The sequence below is a fragment of the Anser anser genome (genome assembly GCF_964211835.1).
Source record: "Anser anser genome assembly, chromosome: 25".
NCBI lineage: Eukaryota > Metazoa > Chordata > Aves > Anseriformes > Anatidae > Anser > Anser anser.
The window spans coordinates 2,614,674-2,629,461 of record NC_139746.1 but is presented as its reverse complement, the minus strand read 5'-3'; the positions used below and the strand labels follow the sequence as shown (position 1 = coordinate 2,629,461).

Here is a 14,788-nt window from a genome sequence, read left to right as displayed (position 1 = left end):
CATTTAATTAGCTTTTTGATTACTTATTGCCTTCTCAATCTGTGTATGATGCATTCCTTATCAGTAACTCTTTTTTCCTTTCTTTTAGAACCATGATGAAAATATTTACTTTGATGCCAGGAATCCAACTTCACTAGAATCTAATCCTCCATTTGCTTGATGATAATCCGTCTGTAATTGAATACTGGGACTCATCAGGTAGCCAAGTTACTATCTGTTCTTCTTACTATCTGTGTATTCTCCTTTATTTTTATGATCTAATTTTATTATTCAAAATGCTGCTTAGGATGAGGTCAGAGGTGTACCAAAGTCTGTCTCTTCCAGCAGTGTTGTTAGCAAACAAATTTGATAGCCTAAGAAAAATCACACGTTAATTGCAAAGCAGCAGTTTTTCCTCAAAGCTCTGATTTTAGATATTCTGATTCTTGGATAGAAGAATTTAAAAGTAATCTTTTTTTTCACCTGGGACACATTTGTTGCTTTTTTTAGGCATATAAACCGTATATAACAAAAGGACAATTGATTAAAAGGAAATAATAATAGTTGGGTGCTGCTTCTCCTCAAGTGACTTCTAGAATTTCATTTTTTTTCCTTGAAGCCTCATCATCAGTAATAAATGATTCAAAAGAGTATATCTGTTCTAAGTTATTGTTGGGTGAAAGAGCAGTCTCAAAGCTCAATGCTGTCAAAAGCAGGCTAGCAGTGCCTGGATTTCATATCTGGTTAAAAAGAGGCAGTGTTATGCTGACTGTCTTTCTGTTTACTGCAGATATGACTGTACATTGAAATCATGTTTCAGCAAATTCTTTCTACTGTAGCTTATCTTCCAAATCATTCTTATATGGTGATGGTTGGGGAAGCAGAACTCTCTTGCATGCTTTAACTTCCATCAAGTTGCTTGATGACTGCATAATTCAGAAATCTGTATGTAGCATGAAGATGTTAAGGTTGATGTCTGCATGTTGCTTTGCCAGAAATCTCTTCTTTAGGATGAGCCGGTCTTTCTCTTTCCAGTTTTTCAGTCAGACACACCTGAGCAGAGACTGCCATCTATCACATTGTTACTTGCTGTAAATATCCTGGCCTGGGTTTTCCAGTAGAAAAGAGAGGCCATTTGTGTTCTGGTTTCCTTTTTAGAAAGCGTGATGTGGAAGTCTTGAGCAATGTACCAGATATATGTTGGTAGCTGACATGAGGTGAGCTTCGGAAATGTCTGTCAGTGCAGCCAGAGGTTAGCACCTAGGTTCAGCTTTTCTGTGTGGGCAAAAAGTTGGTGCCACACTTCTTAGGGTGCTGTTCTGGTCAAAAGGCTCTCTGAGGGGACTTCCTCTGTTGTAGCAGACTGTGTGTCTGAAACTAGTTGTTGGGGGGAAAGAAAAAAAAAAAGGAAGTCTGCACAAGACCGTTTCCCTTGAACTAGCCAGCCAGCTTGAAAGGAAAATGGTCACTGTTGTTCTTTTTTTTTTTTCCTGTCAGTGCTCCAGATACATCTTCCCTATGAGCAGCAACAGCAGTCTAGGTTCTACTGAATGTTAAAACGTTTGAATTTCTGTAGGTTAAGAAAGCTTTATGCTTGTGTAATTCCTTCAAAGATACTTCAGTCTTACAATTTACTGGTCAGTGATGATCACAGAAAATGGAGGGGGAACTTAGAGCTCACTGGTCCGTCCTTCTCTATCACCAAGTTCTTGCAATAAGCCTTCTTAATGAATGAGGAATTTAACAGGGCAGGAAACCATTCTCTGAGGGATCGTATAGCCTGAGCAGAGATGTGTTGTGGTTTGTCTTTCTGTGTCTGGCTTGCTCAGCCTGCCTTTTGAGGAGTAGCCGCTAAGAATGACCTAGCTTGCACAACAGTGTCTTCTGAAAGCTTACTGTTCAGAATTCCCTTAAAGCACCGTTCTCTACTCTGAGGCTGTTCATGAGGCAGAGCTATGTCATATGTTTCTCTGAAGTGATTCATTACTTGCAGTGGAAGTGGCAGCTAAATGTTTCCAGCTCTGCTGATTTTAATTTGAAATGATTGCTCTCTGTGGCCTTATGCAAGTTCCTGTTCAGTTCTTTAGTGGCAAAAAGCAACTTCATTGGCCAATAGCATTTCTTTGCCACTTTCTTTTTTTTTTTGAATATTCAGTATGTAGCTATATAATTAGAATGCTTTTGTTCTCGAGACAAAAATTTAAATGGTGTTCTGGGTATGAAGTTTTATGGATTGTTTAAAAAAAAAAAAGGGAGTGCTTCTTTACCCTTCTATTACATACATTACTTTAACAGTTTGTTAATTTATCAATGTAATCAAACCTAGCCCTGGTAATCCAGGTGTACCAAATTTCTCAGTTGAGAGAAAAGTCACCCAACAGCAAAGGCACAGATTGTTAAAGTCTAGAGGCTTTTAGGTTTGGCGGTAAGAAGGAGGTTGACTTCCTTGAGGCAGTTGTTAGGTTGAAGGTAGATTGCTGGCCTCCGGGAGGGGTGACAGGAAGTAAAAGCAAAAGAAATAGATGGTTTTTGGAGTCTCATGAATGAGGTTGCTGAAATCTAGTAAGGATAAGGTTGATGTGATTAGGTATAAAGGCTTGTGAATGAACTGGGTTATTTGGGATCTCGTTAGCTGAACTGAAATGTAGTTGCAATAAGACTAATTTTACTGTGTCACCTAAAATAGGAGATAAGAGTCAAGATCGAACCTTTCTGAACCAAGGATGTGGTTGACTCAAGTGAAATTAGCAGTCTCTTTTCTGGGTAAATTATTCATGCTCAAGAAATCACCATGGTGTGCAGGGTTAGAAGGAGATCACAGCAGTATTTGCACTGCTCAGTTTTAGGCAGTTTCCTAAAGCTGAATGTGGTAAATATCTTACCTGTCTTGTAGCTTTCATGAAAAGAGGTCAGGGAAAAAAGAAAAAAATGTGTGAATTGCACTGTTAGAACTGTCTTCCTCCTTGCACCTATACCCTGTTCCTTCTGCTGTCTTTCACGGCACTTCTGATTTAAGAAACCATCAAACTGTTTCTACCTCAAGTTGCTCGCGCAGCTTTAGGGGAGAGTTTGTGTGGGAGGATGAATAAATGTTTGTGTAGCCATACAGAGAACCAGGTCATCAGGAAAATCACCTGGGTTAAAACTAACCTGTGGAGACAAGGAAGTTTTAATGTAGACATTTATCCCAGTTCAGTTTGCCTTGTGGCCATAAAAAAAAAAAAGCTTGTGCTGCTGTAATTGGGAGGAGAGGGTGGTATGGGAATAGAAGCAAAAGTACAAAGAGGATAGATATTGTTATGGTTATTCATTCCATGGAATAGGTTAAACAGACTGAAATAAGCCCTAATGTTCACAAATAGTGTTCTTAAGTTAATAACTTGTCTATTTAATAACTTATTTTTGTCTTCCAGAAAATAATACCTTGCCTTAGTATGTCTTGTACACATTTTTGTAACACTTATTTTTCTTCTTTTTTATTTCATTTAATTTTTTTTTTTTTTTTTTTAGACTATGGGAACTGCATCTTGAGCAGGGGTGGAAGACTGAAGCCCATTTTGGGGCAGAATGAGTTTAACGGATGCTGACAGTGCAGTTTGCCAGGCAAAGGCAGTCTATAATCTTCATATTTACCCCCAACTCTCGACAGAAAGTGCTCCATGCTGCAAAGTGACAGCAACCAAGGACACCACGTCTTCAGATGTCATCAAGGATGTGATTAATATCTTAAACTTGGATGTCTCAAAACATTACGTGCTTGTGGAGGTGAAAGAATCCGGTGGTGAAGAATGGGTACTTGATATAAATGATTCTCCTGTTCATAGAGTTTTACTTTGGCCTCGCCGTGCTCAGGATGAGCATCCTCAAAAGGATGGGTACTACTTTCTTTTGCAAGAAAGGAACACTGATGGGACCATCAAATATGCCCAGATGCAACTGCTTTCCAAGGAGACGGATGCTCGACGATTGGTTGAAAGAGGTTTTCTTCCATGGCATCAGGAGGACTTTGATGACTTGTGCAATATCCCCAACTTAACAGAGAAAACACTCCTAGAAAATCTCAAATGTCGCTTTCTAAAACACAAAATTTATACTTACGCAGGAAGTATTTTGATTGCAATTAACCCCTTCAAGTTCTTGCCCATTTATAATCCTAAATATGTCAAGCTATATGAGAACCATCAGCTTGGGAAGTTGGAGCCTCATATCTTTGCCATTGCTGATGTGGCTTATCACACAATGCTTAAAAAACATATTAATCAGTGCATAGTTATATCAGGTGAAAGTGGCTCTGGAAAAACTCAAAGCACAAACTTCTTAATTCACTGCCTCACAGCACTGAGCCAGAAAGGGTACGCAAGTGGTGTGGAGAGAACTATTCTAGGAGCTGGACCAGTTCTGGAGGTAAATTTATGCTAAAATTGCCTTCTGTCAAAATTGTTTCTGAAACCTTCAAATGACGGCTGTTGAATACTACTTTTGAGGTTCACCTACTTGGCTTAGGCTTTAAATATCTCTGGGTCGCACTGATGTTTGTCTGTGTTGCTCGACTCCTTCTAATTGATTTTCCTTAATTCGTCCTGCTGTGCAGTTCACTTCCTGTTGCTGTTAGTTGATATTTGACTTAACTTTCCACCAGTAAACACTAACATTTTGGGACAGAGGTTATTTGTGTCTTCCATCTTAGTTTCATGGCAGTTGAATCAAACTGCTCAAATTGTAAGTAAACGTTTCATAGAAAGGTTTTTCCACAGCTTAGCGTAATTGTCTTTGTGTGTAAACCTGTCCTGCAGCGTTTTATGAAGTCGCTTTTTGGGGGAGTTATTTCCTTTCTCCAAATGTTTGCTTTGAAAAGAGTAACATCGTTAGTTGGGGAGAAAGTGAGAGTCACTTTTGGCTTTTAATTACTACATCATTTCCAACAGAAACCAAAACTAAACGTATGAAAGGGGGTACAACAACTGTCTTGCATGAGGTAATGGTAGGACAAACTTAATCTGATCTTGTAGGCTTTAGCTTCCCCCTTTTCTTTTCTTGTTTGAAAGAAAAGAAAAACTCTGAAAGCTCTGAAAACTCTGAAATGTTATGGTCACCATTAACAGAATCTTGAGCAGCAAGGAGATTGAACACAGCTATTATAATTTTCAGGTTTAAATATTTCCAAATGTAACAATGACTTCTTAAAAGGATTTTTTCAAACTTTTGAATAAAAATATGAAAATGCAATGGAGTTACTTTAAAATGTTACATTTATAAATACGGTTTGAAAGCTTTTCGGTAAAGAATGAGGAATATGTCCAAGTTCTTTTTTGCCTTGCTTTCTGCTGCTTGAAAGCAGAAGTAAGATTGTTTGAGGTTTGCTGGCTTCTGGAGTTCAAGTTTGCAGTTCTAAATAGAAAACAGGAAGGGGTCACTGTGGAAAGCACTGTTCGATCAGCTGATCTGTCTGCCTTTGATACAATTAACCGTTTCAGACCCTGGTGTGCAGGACATGGTACAGTTGTCTCAGAGCGGGCAGAGAGGTGAAATCTCGTGTGGTATTTTGTCCATTGAATGAGCGGTGCATGTATCCTTAGATTCAAAATTAAAGCTAACAACTTTGCCAGAGTCTCAGGTAAACGTAGCGTAGGTCGGGAATTTTCATGCAAAGATGTTTGTGATTTTCTACAGTAAGACTGGTTGTCAGAAGTACTGTGGGTTCTTCAGCCACCCACTGAACACGTTGTCATGCATTTCACAAGAAAACATGCTAGCTAGAAATACGATAACCGATTGAATGTTTTTCAAATTTGCCAGACGGATTCTAACATTGCTGTTGGAGTACATGTTGTCTGAAATGAGAGGTCCTTCTCTGAAATTCTCAAACTTCTCATTCTACATCATTGAAGGTGTTTGTTAGTTATAAATTGATTCACCATAAGCTTGTCCTGCCAAATATTGCAAAAGGTGAAGGGTCAAAATGCCAGAAACATAGGAACATCTGAATCTTAAAACAGCTTTCAGAATTGAACATACATTTTTGTATTACAAGTATTGCTCGTTAACTTGAAATTAAGGAGAAAGAAACATTTCTGAAAAATATAGATGTGAAGTTAAGATTTGTCCAGGCAAAAAAGAGTCACTGGGATGCCTGTGATCATGGTAGAACTCTGCTTAGGGTTGTTTTAATGTACTTCTCTCTTGACATAGCTGCAGTGAGCATCAAAAAGCTGTAATAGGTTTAGGTCACAGAGATGTAAAATCAAACTGTCCTCATTTGGATGCTGCAGAGCAGATTTGCTGGGCAGTGAAGCTTCCAGTTTTCCCAATTATGGTTGTTCTTGTGCAACTCCATTTAGTAAGAGCAATTCAAGAAAAAAAAATAAGTCAAATCTCGATGTCAAGGAGGAATGCACCAAAGCTTATTTTGCTTTGTGGAAGCTAAACTGCTGAAAAACTCTTCTGTTCAGCTGGTCACTTTTAAATCCAAGTACGTGACTCATTTGGGTTTTTACTTAACGGAACTGAAGTGGTACAAGGGAATTTTTCTTAAATGGGTGTTTCAGGGGATTTTTTGCCTCAACAAATTTGTAGTGTGCCTGAAATATTTGAGAATGTTTTATTTTGAGTCCTCAAGAAAGGGTATCCACAGATGAATTGTCCTCTTGACTGAAATCTGTCTCCGTAACTTTAATGATGTAAAATTAGGCTGCATTTTGGGTCAGGACTTCCTCTTTTTAGTCACCTCTAATTTTCCTGACACCTAATTAAAAAAAAGTCTGTTTATAGGTTGACCTTTTGTAAAAGTTCAAGGGAGTTAAAGCCAAACTTCCTAGTGTAGGAGAGGTGAGCAACATCAGTTTACTGTAAGGGTTGATTTATAATTTTATCGCATACATAGGGAACTTGGAAATGTATTTCTTACCAAATCCCACTTCTGTGGTGGCTATCTCGTCTCTGTACAAAGCTGTAGTTAATTTGAAGTTAAACTACAGTTAATACTCTAGCCCCTTACTCACAATTTCTAGACTTTGAAGAATGGAGTTGGAGCTGTACCATGAAAGGAGATGCGACCTTGGAAGTTGAATGATATTACTTCTCAAACATCTGAGAGATGAAATACAGGAAACCGAGACAGGACAGGTCAAAAATTAAATGTGGTACTAGCAGGATTGACGTTGTGTGCCCTAGTGAAAGGAAGGCTGGTCATGGATTAGCCTCTCATCCTCAGATGCTCCTTGCTCAGCCTTGGCACTAGAGTTTGACCTGTTATAACACTTACTAATGAGGGTTGAACAAGCCGTAGTAACTTGCACTAGTTCTGGTTATGTTTGGTGCTGCTTGCAGCTTTCTAGACAAAAAGAATGTTGTAAAATCTGTTTGCTTCCATGGGACACCGATGCTTCAGCACAGCCTGAAGCCACGTGTCTTGTTCTGTGCTGTTTTTCAGCAGCTTACCGTGTAAAAACAGTTCCTAAGACACAGTTGCCTTAGCTATATATGAATTGTTCTCTCTCTGTTTTTTTTTTTTTTAAATTGTTTCTCCAGGCTGACAGATCATCTTTAGTGAAGAGTGGGTTCTTAAAAACTGGCAGGAAAATAAAGCTAGATACTCCTGACTTTTTTATCCTTCTCTAAATTTAGAGACTAAAGTATAGCTCCTTGACTTGGAGTTGTGCCTTCCAGAACTGTTACATTCAGTGAGCTTACGGTTGAAGTCCTAGGAAGGAATTTACATTTGGGAACTATTATTTGGGTCAAATTGGGAATAGTGAATCAAACCATTGTTTAGTTTATAGAGTCTCAAGCAAGACGGTTAAACCTTTCCATGCACAGCTATTAAGTTTCCAAGAAATTTGTATTTTTCTTTCACTAGGGAAAAATGTTGTAAATCATGTGATACAAAACGCACAGTCTAAGACTCTGAACTTTTTATGTTAACTGTACAACTCTAAAATAAGTAGAAGCTTTTATAAACGTGTTGATAAATTTTATTACAATATAGGGTAAGATTCATTTACCATGATAGCTGTATCTGACCATCCAGCTTGTACAAATACAAAACGCACACACAAAACAAAAATAAAACACTTGATTTTTTTGGATAACTCAGCTAAAAATCCAACTTAGCTCTGGTACAAGTGAGGTACAGTGTGAGGACAAAGTGACCTGACAGATGTGAGCTGCCGGTGAATGGTGGGAAGCCCGCTTTCCCTTTCTCTGTGCTTTGTTTGCACTGTGTCTAGCACTTATCAGATTCTTCAGGGCAATTAAATGAGTAAAATGGCAGAAAATTAAGCAAGGGGATGAGAGCATGTGGCAAGGGACATAATAAGAGGGAGCCAGAGCTTCCTCTTTTGGCAGCAAAGCACTTGGCTAGCTGTCTGTTGTCAAATTGTAACCTTTAGTATCTTGGGTTTATTTCAAAAGTTATTTTCTTAGTGCACTGAGAATTTGTTTCCCTCTGAAATAGAAGGTGAGGAGAGGTGGGTAGATGGAAACACTGTAGTTGTCCGAACTTCAGTGTATTATTTTGAAAAGCATTTACTTCCCTTTGGATTCGGTGTCCTTAAAGATTTCCGAATCGCACTGACCCATTCATTGGAAAGAATTAAGACCTAAATAAAATGCAAAGTCCAAGAGGAAGCATTCATTAAGTGCCTATCTAAAGAGTGCGGTTTTAAATATGAATTAGTTAATTGACAGCATGATTGGTGGGAGGGGGAGGGAGATTTCCTAGAACTAAGAGAGTATATTTAAAAGCTTGTTAAATTTCCTTGCAGAAAGCAAACTTTTATGTTTTACCATTCTTTGGAAACCAGAATAAAGCAATTTGCTCTCAGCTCTGCTTTCTTTATTCAGTCCTGTTGTACATGTGGCTCTGTATGGGACTGGCTTAAGCTTAGTGCTGCCTCAACTCTGGTTTGTGTTTGCATTCTCCATAAAAGTCTGCATATATATTTAGTGGGCGTAGCCAGTTCTATTTAGGCCAAAGTAGTTGTTTTGAGGCTATTATCTGCATCTGTTTGTTTTAAGAATCATAATCAGAGAAGGAATGCAACTTCCTTGTTGCTAGTCTCTTTTTTGGAGAAATGTGCTGTTGCGTACTTTTCCCTGCTGCACGTGTCTCTTGGGAAAAATCACCTTGTCCTTTATACAGTCTTATTATTAGGGTTGTTCCTAATAATAAGAAACTCCTTCCCCAGGAGTTCATACAGCACCCAGAGTTGCAAAATTACCATGAATGCTGCAACTTCCACCTTGGCGAGTGGATATTTTGCAGCATTTTTGTGAAGACCACTGCAAAACTGAGTTCAACTCTGAAGTAGTCATTTCCCCTTCCAGGGCATGCAATTTGATTGTTCAGCGTCATTTGGTGCCTTAAAAGAGTGGTGGTTTTGCCCTGGATTAGAGTGGTTTACATAGAAACTCTGATAGCTTTTTCAGATTTTGGCAATTCTTGTAAAGGAATTAAATAAGGTTTTTAGTTCTGTTCCGGAGGTGGACCATGTCATGTAGTTTGGGGGTTTCTTCTTACAGCAAATGAGACCTTGGCTTTTTTTCTGAATGCTGTTAACTCCTGCAACAACAGTGGCAGCTTTTTCTATAGCAGCCTCCGGCTCACGCCTCTCGCGTTTCAAGGTGAAGGGGTGGGTTGGATGACTTCCTGAGTCCCAGAATAGGCCATCCCAGTTCGGATTCCTGCCGGCCTTGGTCTGCTATTTTCACCTCACCCGCTTTTTCTGTAGCTAGTATTTTGTGTTGGAGTGGTTCAGTTTTAGTTTTTCAGTTTTATCTGTCTCCTCACGCATTCACCAGGGAAAACAGTAAATAACTTTGGTTATACAAATGATTACTTCTCTTTAGCTGAAAATGTATCTTGTCCTTTCACATCTTCCGAATTTGTTTTATAAAGACAGAGGTGGCTTTCTGTGAAGGCAACCCAGGGAGATATTTCAGTTGAATTTGAGCTGTGTATAGAACACCTGGCTAGAGTTATCCATGAAAGATGCTTTCTACACAGAGCAGTGGCTAGGTAGTATGGGAGCTTAATTCTTACCTCTAATCTGCTTTCTCTAGGATAAAGCTATATTCAGTTAAAGATATCTAACTGCTAAATAGAAAACATTTAAATTTTTTTGCAATTTTCTGATTTTAGGCAGTAATGTCAATTCTTCTGTAGCTAACTCATCAAAGTATATTGAAGAATATGATAGCAGTGACGGGAGTTTAGGTCTAGAATTAAATGTTACAAAAAAAAAAAAAAGGAAAAAGCAACCTTCCACCCGAAATGTTAAGTGACTTGGAATGTTCTTGAGAAAGTTGTGGATGTTAAAGGCTTTTATGAGAAAACTATTCAGTACATGAAAACTCTTCTAAAAACTGATAATATTAGATCAGCTGTTAAGAATTTGCTGTATGCTTTGACTAAATACCAGACACATGAGATCATGAGAGCCTTTAGTTTTAAACTGCATTCATCGCTTACATGAGTAATCACTAAGAGAAGTTTTTCGGGAAGCCAGTGTTATGGGATTTCTTAACTCTATAATGCCAAAATATGTATTATTAAAAAAAAATAATAATTTTCCAAGTGTAGCTGTTCTGTGTGTTGGTTTCTGTAATATCGCTAGTAAACTGATGGTTAACTGGGGGCTTGAGTTAGAAAACTTCTTGAAAAGATGTTCTTACAGGAGGAATTTGCAAGTCCACTACTTTGCAGCTTGGCAAAGCTTTACTGCAAGAGATTTTTTTTTATAATACAATAAAAGAGAAGCTGGATGATCTTTGCTGAGCCAGCGTCAGTGGGAGAGGACTTACAGAGCTGAGAATTTGCTGTGCTTATGTTGCTGGACTTCCACTTTTGGTTTGATATTGTTCATTAGCTGTGAGGAGTTGGCCGGGATTTTATAAGTACATTCATATGCTGCTTATGCAACGTGGGCTCTGGAAAAGAAACAGAAAGAAGTATGTAAATGAGTTGTTGGGTGGTAGGTACAAAAAGACTCTGCTCAATGCCGCCTTTGACAGATCTGAGTGGGGATGCTGTTTGCAGTGCAGCACGGGTAGCAGGGTCTCTAGAAACCGGCAGGCTGAACTCAGCCTCGGTCAGCACTGCTGGGCAGAAATCTTCTCTTCAGAAACCCACCGACTTTCTGAAGTTACAACAGGGTCTGTTTTCACCCTGCACAGGAAAAGCTCCTGAAGCTTATGCCTTCAGATTGAGAGTGATGTTTGTCCAAAGAATTGTGGTAATTCTCCCAGCTTATAGGAAGTGTTTTATTTTGCGTGTTTCTGGTAGCCTCTGAACATTATGCAGCTGGCAGTAGAAATCTGCTTGTAAGAGGTCTTTGGGAACCTATCTTGGAAGTGTCATACTGCAATAACACTGCAACCTCATAAGACTGTTTAAAAAAAAAAAAAGAAAAGGAGGGAAGAGTTAGAATACACAAACAATCTAACCGTCATGAAAACAGTACTCCCCTTGGATATACACTGTAATTGGGTAGTTTTATACGTCAACAGTTCAGTTCTCGGTTGTGTGCAGTGCTCACATGTCCGTCATTCTCCGGATGTGTGTGCGCGGAGGAAGAGTGGCATTTTTGTGAAATCATTCCACAAACGTTCTATATTAGGAGAGACGGATTTCCTAATGGAGGCCTTAATTACTTGGAGCCTGAAGAGGAAATATCTGTGGCAGGACTGCTGGAGATACTGCACGCTGAGTGGTGTATTTTTCTAAGCAATAGCGTTTTACATTGAATTTACATTGACTTCTCCATATACTGGACTGCACGCTGCATATTAAGAGGATGACAAGTTTCCATTAACCTAAGGACACGCAGTTAAGTGTTGATAACATTAAGGATATTCTCAGTAACTAATTCTACTGGGCTTTTAGATGTAATAGATCGTATTTATAGTTTCTAGGAAAGGCTCATTCAGAAGACATTTGGTGTTATATGTGCTAGCAAGCATCTGAGGGGCTAAAATATTAAAGATGCATAGGCACTAATATTTAGAATTTGTGCCAGACCTTCACCCCCCCACCCCGTCTTCCCTAACACCTCTTAAGGAAATTGCTCTTCAGCGTTGCAGAGGCCAATGAATAGGATGTGCTTCTGTAAGCCAAAGTTTTTCTGTTTGTCTCTCTCATTTTTTTTAATACACAACTCTGAAAATGCATGGGCTAACTTTGTCAGTGGGATCGTATGTTCTGTTCTCACTTAAAGAACAATTATTTCCATTGTGAAAATTTTACAAGGAGCAGTACATGAAGGAATAAGACACTGTTTGTGGCTTTTCTATCCAGCAGGCAATATCACGGTAATTGTGCTGCCTTCCTCCTCCCAAATATCCTCTCTAAGTACATAATTGTTAGTGATTGAGGTTGATTTGAGCCCTCTTGCTGTGATTACCCTTCCTGTAATTACCTTAGATCCTTGTAAAAGTATTTAAGTTTATTATTTGCCTTCCTTGTATTCCCAAACGGTATTGCATAGGACAAATAATGAGTACAGACCTGTGAGGAGCAATGGAGGCTTCCTAAGCTCACTTTTTGGTGTCTGTATGCTGCCATGTCTATAACATTTTGAGTGCGTATTGCCAGCTAACGGGAGGCTGAACAATGAACAGGAGTTAGTAATGCTATGTCATTTAGTTTAATTGAAAATTACCTCATTTTGCTTTATTACAGGCATTTGGAAATGCAAAAACAGCACATAACAATAACTCCAGTCGTTTTGGAAAGTTTATTCAAGTCAACTATTTAGAGAATGGTATTGTCCGAGGGTAAGTATGGTCTGAGGTTCTGCTGGAGTTGCCCTGTGTGCTTTTAGGAATCTGAAGACTCTGTGTACAAAATCCTGCCTTTACGAGGCTCTTCTCATATGAGAATGGCTTGCCACTGTAGAATATGTTTTCAAGATTCTATGACCAAGCTTTGTGGAATAATCAGATGATGCATAATTTTCTTACCTTGCTGTACAGTCATATCAAATTAAGAATTTGACTGTTTCTGCATCTTTGCCTTTGTACTAAATGAAGGCTTTTTCCATAACACCTGTCATCCTCGCCATTTTGTAATTAAAACCAGAAGATCTGAATTTTTCTTGAGAGGAGTTAGAGAGAAGTGAAATAGATTTGAGGAAGCCGTTTTAAAGAAACAGACACCAGTTATAGAGAAAATTTAAAAATACATGTTTTTACTTGATTTACTTGAAATTGTGTGCTTAGGTCTGAAAGGACAAACTTGAAATATTCTACATCTACATTTATGTTTTTAACATATGGTAGTCACAGCTAACTTTTAGAGTAGTATTTGCATTTTTCACCTTGTAGTAGAGGCTATAATGTCATATTATTGTAGTCCCTCAATATTATTAATTGAAGATTGTATTTTGCTTTTCTTTTTTTTGAAGTGGGCACGTCAAGTGAATAATTTTGTCCAAAAATTTTTCTGTGATATTAGAAACTTGTGTGCAAATACTCATGTAGTTCCTTGCCGAACATCCCACCATTAAATCATTTCTTTTAGCTCCTGCTTTGTAAAATGCATCTTAAATTTTAAAGGCCTATATCTGAAAAATTTACAGCAGTATGTTGCATATGTTGTCCAAATGCACCTGTGCTACTTCGGGTGCAATGTCAAAACGCAGAATATTGGTGTAGAATTCTTCCCTGTACCAAACCTGCCCTGCAGCCTGCTGCTCTGTGGAGCATCGCTAGCTGTTGCTGCCCTTTGTGCAGCAGCGTAGCTTCCCTTTGGGTCATCTTCATGTTTGCAGTTTACAAAATAGCAACAGAAATGACTGGGAACTCTGTACCGCGTTTGCTTGGAGTGTTGTTCTGAACAAAGTTGGCTTCTTTGCAGATAAGTCACACTAGCTCAGGAGATTGGCACAATTTGAGTACATTTGTTTTGTCTTCAGCGTGAGAAAAAGCCGCTCATACTCTGGCCTTATTATCTTTGTAGCCCATGTCAAGGAGTTTATTATTTAGGAGCTTACTATGTGAAACTAATAAGTTTTCTGTCTTCCTTGCCTCTGCTTTAGGCTGATGTATATAACATCAAATTTGCTATCTTGAGAAACAGTTATTCCGTATATTTTTGGGGTCTTGTATTCTTTGCGTTCCTTGTCAGCTAACTGTTAGAGTGGGTAGCATTCTTAGCGTTCTGCATCTTGTTTCTTCTGATAACTTCTCATCAGCACTTTTTCTAAGCTCCCACTGCCTTTCTCCAGTTGTCTACTAGAACTGAGCACTAAAGTTAAGTGGTTCTTGGATATTTCTTGGGACTTTTTGCCTGGGAGCGTAGTGATAGGACAGGGAGTAACAGTTTTACAAAGAGGGGAGATTTAGATTAGATATAAGGAAGAAATTATTTTACTCTGAGGGTGGTGAGGCACTGGAACAGGCCACCCAGAGAAGCGGTGGATGTCCCCACCCAGGTAGCACCCAAGGCCGGGCTGGATGGGGCTTTGGGCAACCTGGTCTGGTGGGAGTTGTCATGCCCATGGCTAAGCTATTTTCTTATGTATGCTAATGCACATTTCATTATTTGAACTCTCTTGGCAGTTGCTGTCTGATGTTTGGTGAAGATTTTTTTGTGTGTGTGTGGCCTCATGCTGTTTTCCTTTTTTTTGGGGGGGGTCTCTTTAGGGCTGTTGTTGAAAAATACCTGCTTGAAAAATCACGTCTGGTTTCTCATGAAAAAGGTGAAAGGTAAGAGATTACTACAGTTAGTATGATGATAATCGTTATGAGAGTCTAATATCATTTGAAGTATGTAGAATGAAAGAATAATCAGTATATTTTCATGAAAGAGAAA

At 38.7% G+C, this 14,788-nt stretch overlaps 1 protein-coding gene across 13 annotated transcripts in view; it reads left to right on the top strand.

Annotated features, from left to right (window-relative positions):
* Positions 1-14,788, top strand: part of MYO9B (myosin IXB) — a 46,515-nt gene that overhangs the window by 6,878 nt on the left and 24,849 nt on the right. For 12 of the 13 annotated variants that reach the window (XM_083811257.1, XM_083811251.1, XM_083811250.1 and 9 more), the window contains 4 exons: positions 89-198; positions 3,490-4,383; positions 12,656-12,750; positions 14,620-14,682. In XM_083811257.1, the coding sequence (XP_083667383.1) occupies positions 3,547-4,383; positions 12,656-12,750; positions 14,620-14,682 (995 nt within the window). In that variant the 5' untranslated portion in view covers positions 89-198; positions 3,490-3,546. The remainder of the gene's footprint in view (positions 1-88; positions 199-3,489; positions 4,384-12,655; positions 12,751-14,619; positions 14,683-14,788) is intronic. The other variant, XM_083811258.1, reaches the window with a different exon arrangement.